This window comes from Pyrus communis, chromosome 5, assembly GCF_963583255.1.
Source record: "Pyrus communis chromosome 5, drPyrComm1.1, whole genome shotgun sequence".
NCBI lineage: Eukaryota > Viridiplantae > Streptophyta > Magnoliopsida > Rosales > Rosaceae > Pyrus > Pyrus communis.
The window spans coordinates 22,154,108-22,167,770 of NC_084807.1; the positions used below are offsets into that span (position 1 = coordinate 22,154,108).

The 13,663-nt window shown below is 37.2% G+C and overlaps 1 protein-coding gene across 2 annotated transcripts; it reads left to right on the forward strand.

Annotated features, from left to right (window-relative positions):
• The first annotated feature begins 10,047 nt into the window (after positions 1 to 10,047).
• LOC137735220 (probable adenylate kinase 6, chloroplastic) lies at positions 10,048 to 12,485 on the forward strand. 2 transcript variants are annotated; one of them, XR_011068621.1, is made up of 5 exons: positions 10,048 to 10,462; positions 10,547 to 10,687; positions 11,066 to 11,338; positions 11,542 to 11,819; positions 12,157 to 12,485. XR_011068621.1 is itself a non-coding variant. In XM_068474630.1 (4 exons), the coding sequence occupies exons 1-4, from the start codon at positions 10,154 to 10,156 to the stop codon at positions 11,683 to 11,685; spliced, it is 867 nt and encodes a 288-aa protein (XP_068330731.1). In that variant the 5' UTR covers positions 10,048 to 10,153; the 3' UTR covers positions 11,686 to 12,089. The 2 variants fall into 2 exon arrangements, 1 of the variants encoding a protein (XP_068330731.1); XM_068474630.1 differs by lacking the exon at positions 12,157 to 12,485 and having other exon boundaries at positions 11,542 to 12,089.
• The last annotated feature ends 1,178 nt before the right edge of the window (positions 12,486 to 13,663 follow it).

Here is a 13,663-nt window from a genome sequence, read left to right on the forward strand (position 1 = left end):
GCAACTTCCTTTCTTGGACAGCATTGGGCTACATCTAGCCTAAAAAAAAAAATGGGTCCCACAAAAAGGTAGTAACCCATGTGAGCAAAGTTAAATCACTTTTTCTCCACTTGCAAACTTGTATTCTCCCTTTATTCTTTTTACTTTTTCTTGTAATTTGGCTTATTAATGATTGTTTTAAATTGATTTAACGTTCATAGGCATTTGTGGGTGAAATTTTCAAATAATTTTTTTCAAAATTATATGATACTAATTTAGACAAATACAAGATAATATTCTCATTGCCCATGAAGCTTTCCACTATGTAAAGATGAAGAAAAAAAAGTAAAGCTTGTGAGCTTGGTCTAAGTTTGACATGAATAAAGATTATGATCGGGTTGAACCACTATGACAAGGATGGGCTTTGATGATCGTTGGATACGGTTGGTCATGTTGTGTGTCACAACATTTTCTTTCTTCGTAGTGATCAATGGAAAGCCGAGGCCATATTTCTATACTACTAGAGGATTGAGGCAAGGGGACCTTTGTTCTCCTTATCTCTTCCTTCTAGTTGGCGAAGTTTTATCCCAAATTATTTTTGTGCCACTAATGATCATTTTTTTGGGGGGGGGGGGGGGGGGGGGGGGGGGGGGGGTGGGGGGTATAAAAATCTGTAGAGGAGGGCCCATTTTGTCACATCTTTTATTTGTTGACGACTCTCTTTTCTTCATAAGATTTACTGAGACGAATTGCAGTAGATTGATAACAATTTTTGCGGAATATTGCCTAGCATTTGGACATAGCATAAATTATCATTTATTTACTTAAGCCCAAATACTCCATTCCCATTAGCAAATCAAGTTTGCACAATTCTGAAAATCCCTGCCTCTACAGACCAAGGCAAGTATTTAGGTCTACCATCAATATGGGGAAAGTCTAAACGTGATGCTCTCGTCTACGTCAAAGATCAAATCTTGAACAAGATTCAAGGATAGAAAGCAAGTTCACTCACTATGGCAGGTAGGGAGGTCCTCCTGAAGTCAGTAGCTTTAGCGGTTCCTACGTATCCTATGACTTGCTTCAAGTTTCCCACTTCCACTTGCAATTCTATCAATGGGGATCCTGGGAGATTTTGATGGGGTGAGTATGAGAAAGGAAATCGTATTTATTGGAAAAGCTAGAAGTATCTTTGTGGCACCAAGGAGGGGAAATGGGGTTTAGGGACCTTTAATACTTTAGCATCTATCTTCTTGCAAAACAATGCTGGAGAATGATGGAAAATCCAGATGCATTTTGGGTTCGTGTTCTTAAGGCTAAGTACTTTCCAAGGTGTGATTTCCTAAAAGCTACAAGAGGAGCTTGCCCTTCTTGGGCTTGGTCTAGTTTACTTGAAGGCAGAAGAATTATTCTCGAAAGAGCTAAATGGCATGTAGGGAATGATGAATCGATCAAAATCTGGCAAGATAATTGGCTTCTTACCTTGGAATGTACCAACCCTCTACCTCTACAAGTAATTCTTGGGCCAATTCCTACTTTGGTGGCCTCTTTGATTGATGTGAACACTGCTACTTGGAGACTGGACTCAATTTCTAATATTTTGTCTTCATATGACATTGCTCTTATCAAATCTATCCCACTGTACAATACTCATGATCATGATTATCTTTTCTGGCCTTGGAACAATGATGGTGTTTATACGGTAAAGAGTTTCTATGACTACCAATGCATCCTCTTCTTACTTGATTCATAAAGAGGTCTGGAAGATTTTGTGGGGATAAAGGAAGTTCCTAAAGTTCTCAACTTTATTTGGCGTGCTTTAAACAATGCTCTTCCTAGCATATTTAATCTTTTTCGCAGGCATCTACATGTGAATCCAATTTGCCCTTTCTACAAGGATGAATTTGCCCTTTTGCAGTACAAAGATCTCTTTCTTGGCAAGCTCCTCAATGGCCTCTTATTAAAATTAATGTCGATGGTGCATGGAATCGAGCTACATGTGAAGCCCGTGCAGGGATTATTGCACGTGATCACAATGGTACTTTTTAAGGTGGTGCTTCTTTACACTCACATCGATTCACGTTCGATGCCGCTGAAGCAGAGGCAGTTCTTGAGGGTCTGAAATTTGTCAAAGCCAAATGTTTCAACCATATCATCATTGAGATTGATTATTCCAAGGTCATCGATTGCTTGCTAAAACCAAACCTTTGCAACCAATGGTGTCTATATTGAATTATCGATGAAATTCGTCGGGCAGCGGCTTCCTTTGCTTTTGTTTAGTGGAACTGGGTTCCAAGAACGGCCAACCAAGCAGCTCATGTGGCTGCATCTTTAACCGATTTGAGGGTGAGCAATCTCTCATAGGCAACTTTGCCCCCTCCCTTATTGGTTATGGTGCTATCTTGGGATGGGCTTCCATGTCCTTCGCCAACTTTTGATTGATGTTAGATAGTGGTATCACTATTAGCGTCTTCCTCTTTTGTTTCTGTTGACCCTAAAAATTACAAAGCCTACGTGGCACGCAGGCTGAGTAACTAATAAGCTAACTACGTCATTCGGTTGAATGTGGGGCATGCCAACTCGTCAGCCGAGCTTGGCTGAGGAGTAAAATTTGTTGATGTTGCGTTGAGTGCGTTGCTGACTTCCTTATCTTGCGACTGCGGCCAAGGAAGGAACAAATCTCGGCCTTTGGATTCTCGAGCCTAAAGACAAGGCTGCTAGTTCTGCGAAGTTCACAAATCGTCGACGCCAGATTTGGTCACAGTGATTATATTCGTGAGAGTATAAGCACGTCGAATCGACACCAGACTGTACGAACACAAGTATTCAAAGGTGATGTATGTCTTAATGGTGAATGTGGTTCGGCCGTCAGAATGCCGAACTCTGAAACTCACTTGTGAGTATCCAATCATAAAATCACTCGGCGTTCAATGCGCCGAATGTCGTAACTCGTAACATCTTACTTCGTCGAGAAGGCTAATAAGATGATCTCTGCCAATAAGGATTCGGAAACCCTTCTCGACCGAGACTTGGATAGGTAACTAGTCGGCCTCGACACAGTGCTGTTTATCCAAACTGAAGGTGCTCCTCGGTCGGCTGATTCTACGGCGACAATGCTGTTTATCTAAACTGAAGGTGTTCGCCGGTTGCCTTCACGATGCTGTTTATCCAAACTGAAGGTGTGTCGACAGGAAAAAGAAAATAAAAAATCTCAAGATGTTTAAGAGGTTTTGCGCAGAGCAATTGTGTGTTGAATTGAAGGTCCTTGAATTGTTGTATGATGTCTTGTATTCATAGCACCAAATCTTTCTTGAGACCGAGTTAAAATCATATCTGGATTGGGACTTCTTGTTCCGTTCTAACTCTGCTTCGACCAACCCTACCCCCATTAGGACTTTGAACTCACCCCTTTTTGAGGCTTTATTCATTGTTGGTCGAGAATCCTAATTGCATTAGGACTTCCTCAATCCCTTTGCTTATCTGAACTACTCATTTTTGTGATAGGACTTGATCATCCTTGCTAAATGGTCCGGGATCACCAGACGGCCCATAGTATTTTTGAAACAGCTTTGGGCCGAGCATAAACCTACACTTGGCCCAACAATATTATTTTGAGCCCAAACAGTTTCACCTGAGTAGTGTTCAGTAGTGTTTGTTTGATTGTCTAGGTTGTATTCCGCTGTTGCCTAGTTTGTATCGACTACACTCTCTCTTTTATTATGGGTTTTGCCTTTGGGCTATAATAGCCTTTATTGTACTTGCTACCCCTCTTCGGGTCTTTAATGAAGTTTTCATTTGACCATAAAAAATTTTACCAATTGGTGCTAGGTAAATTGTTGTGTTGTACTTGAAAATCAAATTATTTTAGAGGGCGAAGTGGGGGTTGTATGTTTCAACGGATGAGATTGAGATAATAAAATCTAATCTACTGAACGGTTTATAAGTGATGAAATCTAATTTTGTCACGATTTGAACTTTTTTAGGTTGAAAGGTTCATAAAAAGAAATTTAAGATAACATGTCAAAAATTAACTTAACAAAAGTTAACACAATTTTTTTTTTTTTTATGCATAATCAAATTATTATATAAATAAATATATATAGCCTCATATAAAGCTCGAAAGAAATAGCCCCTCATTGGGAGAGATTTTTTTATAAAGCCCAAAGATTCTTCAAAGTTTTAAAATGGGCTATATCCACCGTTTTTCTAGCTCCATATAAAGCCTCTCGCTGGGATACTCTTATATATCTCTTTAGTAATTAAAGTTGTTATCTTGAAAGTTTGGGTCCAAATAATTGAGTAATTTTATTTTTCGTACAACACTATATTTTATTATGGTTGTGTTTGTGTTTGGTATGCTAAAAGGAATTCATGATAAATTATTTTTCATGTCTTTTTTCTAGGGAATGCAAATGCAAAAGTTCTTTCTCATGTTTGGTAACATTGGAATAATAGGTAGGAAATTACTGCAGTTCTAAATTAATTAGAATTGTGATTGTTTAAATCTTAGTAGATTGTATTTAATATTATGTTCTAAATCTTTCTTGTTGGACTTTGTATTCCTTATAGGACAAAGAAGTTTGCTATATTTTCAATAAATAAAGGCACAAAGTTGTGAGGATTACACCACAAAAATTTCCCAATTCTCCTCTCTTTTCTCCTTGTGTCGCATCTACCCTATTCCCTCATTGTTTTTTATTGTTTGTCAAACGATAGATTTGTTAAATTAGATGTTTGATTAGGGAATCGACGAGATTCGAACCAACGTTGTGGTACAAGGGCAACAATAAAAATATCCTTTTTTTTTTTGGAAATAAAATTGGCATTTTCAATTGTTAATGAATAAATTTGTCATAAAAAAAAGATAGCAATCAACGCATTTTATGGTTTTCCATGGGGAAGGAAACTGAATACCAAGGTGTGGAAGGATTCTCCATCCCACTATTTTTCCATGACATAGGAAATCATTTCTCGCGTACAAGTGAATGAGTAAATATCACCCAAATGATATTAATTGGAAATAATTTTGTAATTTTTTATTATTACTTTGATGACATATCATAATTATTTAGGGAAGTGTTATTGACACTCCAAAAATCTCATTTTACACTCCTCACAAGTTTATTTTTCTTTCCTCTTATAAAAAGTTTGAAGTGTAGAATGAGATTTTTGGAGTGCTAATAACAATTCCCATTATTTAAACAAAAAAAGTCATCTCCAAATACTTAAAAAAAGGGTTGAGGGCAATGGCTAACTATGTTTTACGCACTCTGGGTTTGATCTGGTTTTTTGGATGGATCGTGAAATTTTAATTTTCTGACATCACAAACAAAAGAAACAAGAAAAGGGCCGTGATGATGATCTTATGTTCATTTTTGCTTTGCTGATGATCGTAAGCTATGTCCTCCATCACGACATCGAATGATATCAAATCTCAGGGACATGGTCTAATCATGAGTTTAGCATTGTATGATGATGTCGAATCTCAAGTTATGCTTACCTAGTTGCATGATACATCAAAAAGAGAAAACGAAAAGCAGAGTTTAAAGGGCAATGAAGAAGCTTGCTGGTGTAGCCTTGTCGATGCTTTTTCGCCTTTTCTTTGCTATAATTGAACGTAGAAAGTATGAGAAAGCATCTTTTGGAGATTTTGAAATTGTATTTAAAGAGAAGTATGCACAAGTATAACAAATTTTCTTTCATGGTATATACCAAAGTGTTCCATAAAATCATTGATTTAAATCTTGTACATAGGGATCAAATGAACTTTGTAGCAATTAGATCTTGCATAACATACGTACCACTATATAAGGCGTAACATTGTAGTCAATTCCTAAGTGTAATTGATTTAAAAAAAAATTAGTTGAAATCAAAACCCAAAGGACATTTAGAGTCTGTTTGGTACTCTTCTTGAATCCAACCTTTTAAACTCAAAAACAATTTTCAAGTTTTAGGCTTTAAAAACTTGTTTGGTAGAACTATTTTAAAAAACTGAACTCAAGACCAGCTCAAAAATAGTCTATTCTCTAAAAACATAAAAAGTGACTTTTTAGAGTTTTTAAACTTAAACTCACTCATTTCTTTTCTTTTCCTCCTCCCCTCTCATTCCAAATATATCTCTCTTTTCTTCTTTCTCTCCCCCTTCTCGTTTTTTTAGGAAAAATTAGAATCCCCTACACTTTTCTAATACTATTTAGATTAAACATTGGTTCTATTTTAAAATTTGATTAGAACGCCTAAACAATAGCCATGTCAGCATTTTTATATTTATTTAGATTACATGTAATTATTGTGTTTTTTTTAATTTAAAATGTTAATTATTAAATTCCATATATATCCTTTTAGGTTGATATATTTTTGTACATGACCTTTTTTTTAGGAAGCCAATTTCTTCTCTCACGTTTGAGCCGTATGGTTTCTTCTCCCACATTAGAATTATGTGATCCTCAATTTTGAATTTTGAATGGACTTATCCATTTCAATTAGTGGTTATTTTCACTATTTTATATTGATATCATGTGAGATAACTAGACGTATTCTCTATTTTCGAAGGCTTGAGGCTGGTACGTTCAAATAATATATTTAAACGTACCAAGAAGATATATAAAGTAACGTACCAAATATGTTTTTTTAAATAAATATAAACGTACCAAAATAATATATGAACGTACCAAATACGTACCAAGAATAAAGTAACGTACCAAATATGTACCAAGGAGAAATATATGTTTAATCAAGAGGAAATATATGTACCAAATAAGTTTTTTTTTTTAATAAATAAATATAAACGTACCAAATACATACAAAAAAAAAAAACAAACATACCAAATATGTACCAAGAAGATATATTAAGTAACGTATCAAATATGTACCAAGAAGAAATCTACGTTTCATGTGTAATTTGAAATTTTTTTTGACACACCCCAACCGAAATCAAGGCATGCAGGCCGTCACGTGAGGGTGACGTAACCATGTGCACAGTGCGGAAGCTAAGAATAATAATAAAAGTACGAACAAATAAAAATCAAACTACACACAAAGTAGTTAACATACATGAGCAAGCGTAAGTGTGAAAAACAATATTCAGAGCACAGAAAACCTAGTGCAGTCCATAGGAACAAACACTACTAAACACACCCAGAGGGGGTCCTACACTGGAGATAATCTGTCAGATATGCCGTGAATTCCTCGAGAGCCACCAAAAGAGCAATCCAAACTAGAACATAGAGGGGCGCAAAACAGAAAGTGTGAGTGGGCAAAAACAAAGTTTTTCAAAATCATTTCATTATCAAACGTTCTAACCCCTCGCCGTAAAACCTGTATAGTTTCCCAGAAAATAGAATATACACATATATAGAATACATGCTCAGAAATATGCCATGTCGAATGCCTCTACATAAACTGTAAGTAACCCAGGTAATGTCAATCAATGCAATGTAATATGTTAGCCGGAGTCACCTAGCGTGACCTGTACGGCTGAATTTAGAGCTCAAATCTCTAACTCACTAACTATACCTGCACACGAGTCGGAACCACCTAAAGTGGTCTGTACGACATGACTGGGTGTAAATAAATACGTGAAGACTGGTGAATAATCGCGGGTCACCTACGAGTCGGAACCACCTAAAGTGGTCTGTATGACAGGACTGTGCACCTAACTTGGATCCAAGATGAGCGTGTGGTGCGGGAGGTGAACATCACGTGAAGGACTGTGCCCTACTCTGGGCGGGAGCACTAACATCGAGGGTGCATGTTATAAGCTCTCTATGTATCTCACATAACTACTAATTAAAATCATAAACCATAACTTACTTAGCACTTACCTATGAGTCTGCAGCACCAAATATACATATATGCAACTACTAATGCATAAATAGATTGGCAAACACTATGCATGGCATTTAAAACATATAAATATTTCATTTCATTTTCTGGGAAAAACCACAGTATATAGGTATATATGGAAAACCAAAAGCCCACTCACTGGTATGTGGAAGGGTCGTAACCCCCTTGCCTCGAGTGACTGCACTCGTCATCGGGATAGGTCTTACCTATATGCGAAACAACTATAAAAACGTTAATTTAAAGCACATAATCAAAATTAGGTGATAACTTCTCATACAATGCTCAAATGGGGTGTATGAATACACCAACGTGATCTACTCAACCTCACGAACATCCCCATATTTTTAAAATAATTTTCTGACGTCACACGCGCCCCCACGCGTCGGCCAAGGCACGGCCAGACGCACTGGCCACGCGCAGGCACGTGCCTGACACACGGACGGAACCCCTAACGGCGTAGGGAATATTCCGTCCAACAGTAAGCATATTCCGTTAAAACTAACCTGACGCCGTTAAGAATATTCCGTTAACTTAACGGAATAATCCCCTGTCTTCTCCGGTGAGTCTCGCCATAGCCGCCGCCATCTGCGTTGTCGGAAACTGGGAAAATTTTCAAAACTTCATATCTTCTTCATTTCTCAACCAAATTCAATGAAATTGGTACCAAAATGAAGCTTACAACAAGTAGAACAAAACCTTACCACTTTGGAGACCTAAAACCAATGGAATCTCGCCGGAAAAACCCACGATATTTCGGCCAAACCCGCAACTCACTGAAACTGAGCTTCCAGACGTCCAAAACGCTTCAACTTTCTTCCCCGAGCTTCGTGAGGACTTCCTAAAGCTCCTTGTGACCTTAAAAACTCCTAAAAACTTCATGATCACGCGTGCATGAACAGTGCACAGAATTGGAATTCCCTGGTTCTCGGGTTTTCGAGGGTTTCACGCCTAACAAATGGTATGGATGAGTTCCTGAGCTTGCTAAGAGTCTAAAACCCACCTTCAAACCTTTGATCCGTGCGTGGAAGATTGAAGTTGAAGTTCGTCCGTACACCTTGTAAAGAAAATGGAAGAAGTTCAAAAGAGAAGAGAGAAAGCAAGGGAGTGTAGTATGGGTGTGTGTGTGTGTGTCCTGTAGAGTCAACCCCCAAAAATAACAAAACAACACCCCACAACACCAAATAACGTCCAAGGGCATTTTAGTCTTTTCACACCTACGGTACAAATAATTCGGGACGGGCTGTCACACTTTTTATTAAAATTGAATACTACAATATTTATCTACAATATTTTAGGAGTTTTGAGATATTATCTAAGAAAATTAAAAGGTATATTAAATATAATGGCAAGTCGCATTCATGGGTATTTTGAAAGACATTTTATTGGAATTAAATTCTACAATATTTATCTACAAGATTTTAGGAGTTTTGATGTATTATCTAGGAATTAAAAGGTATATTTATATAATGACAAGTTGGGTAATTTAAATTATAAAAAATGCTACTTCTAACTCATGTGGCACCTAAATTGTAGGAAAACGCTTAATCAAAACTCTAAAAGGCATAAATGTTTAATCTCAAAATTTGAAAACCTAGGCGTCTATATCAAAACCCTCATTTTTTTTATTACCTTTTTCATCTCTTCTCCAATCCGCTCTCTTCATTCTCTCGGTTCTTTCTCTCACTATCTTCCTCTCTACCTCCTCCGATCCTCTCACTTCTTTCTCTTTCCTCTAATCATCTCTTACTTTCTTTTATTCTCTCATCTTTCTCTCTCGACCCCCTTTTTTTGGATCTCTTTGTCCAGTTTAAGTTATAAGAGTTAAAATTTTTAAATCTCATATCAAACAAGTTTTTGAGTCTTAAAGAAAACTATTTTCAAGAAAAAAAATTTAAGAAATGTTTTGAGAAATTATAAAAATTTTCAAATAAGATACCAAACAAATCCTTAGATGTTGATTAAGAAAAATACTCGGTCCCTTTGTACATAAGCACATGTTATTTCATTTATGATTTTAACATCTGTTTTAAAACGTTTCTCAATATAATTTATTTTAAAAAAAAATGCCAACAAATTCCAACAGAAAACAGAACATGTTTCACATGCGTACTTTTTTGACATTCGCAATCGCGGAGCACACTAGATTTTTTTGCATGTGTCGTGGCGCATTTCTAAGCGACAAAAACCGCCAAAAGTAGGTAAAAATCACAACGTAATTAATCCACCTTCTCACTCTCCCTCTCCCCCTCCGCAAACTACCTAAGCCTCTCTCTCCTCCCTCTCTCCCTCTCTCTCTGCAACTCAAAAGAAAAAAGACTTTTTGGTCCGTCCCATGGCGGTTCTGAACCGCGTTCTGAGATCACGACGACCGGGAAGCTTCTTCTCACTCCGGAGCTTCCGCTCCTCGTCTTTTCTAAATTCCGAAACGGACCTCAAAGCGTCTGCCTCCGTCATCCCAAAGCCCCTTCCCCTGCATCGCGACGTCAACGACAGGAATGTCCAGTGGGTCTTCCTCGGCTGCCCCGGCGTCGGAAAAGGCACCTACGCCTCCCGCCTCTGCCACCTCCTCGGCGTCCCTCACATCGCCACCGGCGATCTCGTCCGCGACGAGCTCGCTGCCTCCGGCCCCTTGGCTCTTCAGGTCCCTTCCAGTTGCCCTTAGGGTATTTGCAATTTCTGTAAATTTAATTCGTTCAAAACCTAACAAAATTATGCGAAATTGCAGCTTGCGGAGGTTGTGAATCAGGGGAAATTGGTTTCGGATGAGATCATAATAAACTTGTTGTCCAAGCGTCTTGAGGCTAGTGCAGCTAAGGGTGAAACTGGCTTCATTCTTGACGGTTTTCCGAGGACGATTCGACAGGCGGTAATACATCTTCCTTTTTATCAAAATTTTGAATAGGGAAGCATGAATTTGCTTGATATGTGGACATATTGATCACGTAGGTGTAGATAACAAAATGTAGTAGCCAGAATTGAAGATTTAGTTGAGATTAGTAGAGTTGAAATGTGAAAGTAAATTTGTGGTGTCTGAAAAATGATTGCTTGTTTATACTGCCATCCAAATTCCTGCATAGCTAAATTACTATTTCCATCTTGCTTCTTTTCGTGTCAAAAGTTATTGCTTTTTTACGAATTTAATGTTTGTCTCGACCGAAATCTGAATTCGGCTGGTTGGTTCAAGTCTTAAACAAGGTTGTCTTTTGTATTATAACTTGCCCTTTAAGTTTTGATTATTTTGCAGGAAATTTTGGAGGGAGTGACAGACATTGACTTGGTTGTCAACCTAAAGCTTCGTGAAGAGGCTTTGCTTGCGAAGTGTCTTGGAAGGAGGATTTGTAGTGAGTGTGGAGGAAATTACAATGTTGCCTCCATTCACATTAAGGCCGAGGATGGGAACCCTGGCATGTACATGGCTCCACTTCTTCCCCCTCCACAATGTGCATTAAAGCTGATCACGAGATCCGATGACACTGAAGAAGTTGTTAAGGAGCGACTTCGTATATACAATGATATGGTATTGTTTCAGCATCTTGGGAATGCTCTTTTACATTCTTGTTAAGTATTCAAGCATTAAACTTATCAGTGTTTAAGATTAAAAATGTTTAAGATTAAGAATTGTTTTTGTTATTAGTCCTTTAATTTTAGATATAGCAACAATAATATTCAGTTTTGGTTCGGTTACTAATCTGTGGATCACATATTATCTTCTTCTTGCAGAGTCAACCCGTGGAGGAGTTCTACCGAAGTCAGGGAAAATTGTTAGAGTTTGATCTTCCTGGAGGGATTCCCGAATCCTGGCCAAAGCTACTTCAGGCTTTGAATCTGGAAGACCCTGAAGACAAATGGTCTGCAGCAGCATGATTCATAAATCCTGTACTATATACACTAGACAAAGTTTTCATTAGGTAAGCTATATCATTCTTTGCAATGTCATGGAAGCAGATGCATATAATTTGCAATTGAAGGGGAAAACTTTGGTGTGCAATAAAAAGCAGGTATGGTATTATTCGTTCGCAAAGTTGAGCATTTGTAATATTCAGTCATGTTCTTTGTGTGACTGATGCTTTAGATTGTAGTGATTATCTTTCGTGGGAAGTAAATTTTTCATTGCACCACAAGTTTGCCATGTTTTAATGAAATTGTATCGTTTAACCAAATGTAAATATGGAATTATGTACACAAACCATAGGAGGAGACAAACATGAAAAAGTTTCCATTTGTTTTCTTGTCATCTTTTTTCCTTTTCATGCATCTGCTCTTGGGTTCTTGTTGAGAACATTCTTCTAAACTGTCAAAGACTCGGTTTACCGATATCGATGTCTTCACGGTCAGGTTTAAAGTTAGAGTTCCCTCTCCCCCCCTCCCCCTCGTTGCAATTTGCTTGGGTCAGAGTGATACTTCTCATTCCAGCGTCGGAAGAGGTTTAAAGTTAGAGTGCCCTCTCCCCCCTCAAACGAGGGACAAAAGGGAATGGACTTGTTGCATTATGTGGGTTATAACCATGTAAAGAATAAAATGTTGGATCGGACGAGGGTTAGCGTCGTTCGGAATCCAATCTGGTGGTGGTTGATGCTGATGCTTAAAGTTTTGTTTCTGTATTTGTCAATAGAAGATAGATTTATCGACTTGTAAACCATCTGAGGTATATTAATCAACTTTGCACCTTGAAAATATGTGTGTTTTTACAAAAAAATTTCTCCAAACATGTGCAAGAAATTACACCGAGGGCGAGCCTTAGTGCGATGGAAATGTTGCTCTTTTGTGACCAAAAAGTCACAGGTTTGATTCATAGAAACAACTTCTTTGCAAAGCAAAAATAAGGTTGTGTACGATAAATGTCCTTCCCTCGACCCTCGCAATGCGAGGGTCTTGTCGACTTGTCCTCGCCCCATATGTGCAAGAAATTACCTCATGATATTTGAAGAAGCTATACCCTAGAACAATGTTTGTCAAGCCAATTGATTAACTAGGAAAAATTTAACAAAACTCCTTGGAATTTTACACTTGTCCAAACACCCATGTGAACTAAAATTTGTACAATCAACTACCCAAATCTCAAGTCGTGTGACAACTTGGCACTGCGTCCACTTTCATTCAAGTATATGGCAAATAGTGGCAAATTGTTTAAGTATGGGTGTTTTTAAGAACATTCTAATCAGTATTAAAAACTTTTATGATATTTCTTGAAGAAATGTAAATGAAATGTCAATCCTAATTTGAAAACATATTGAAGAAACAGTTTTATGAAATCAATATCATTTTTATTTCGATTCTAGAAAGTTTTAGTAAACAACTTTTATAGAAATCAAAATTTTGATACTTCTCAATCAAGTTCCTCTTATTTTAATTGTGGTTAGGTAAGCGAGCCCTAAAATCTTGTAAATACCTCAATAATGTAGAGAATGCCCTTAAAAAGGGCCTAAGCACCCAGTAAGTGCCATTATTTAATTGAAATTAGGTGAAAAGGGATGAAGGTATCAAATAATCAAATAATTAAAAAGTTTGGATGATTAATTGTAAAATGTTTCAATCCAAAATGCACAAAAGCTAAAATATTAATTCATCAAGTCCTATATTATAGAGTTTGAATTTTATTAGAAGTGATCATTTCAATCTCATAGAAGATAAATTTTCTCTTGCAATCGATAACACAACAGGACAATTCTTAAAAAGACGGATAATGTATTTTTTATTTTATTTATATTTTTAGACCAAACGATATTATTTACATTAAGGGTAGGGGATGAGCTTAGCCTCACAATGAACTAGTAATAATGTGGTTCAAACTCGTCTTTGACGAGAATTAAACCTAAGATCTCTCACTTACAAGTGAAGAAGA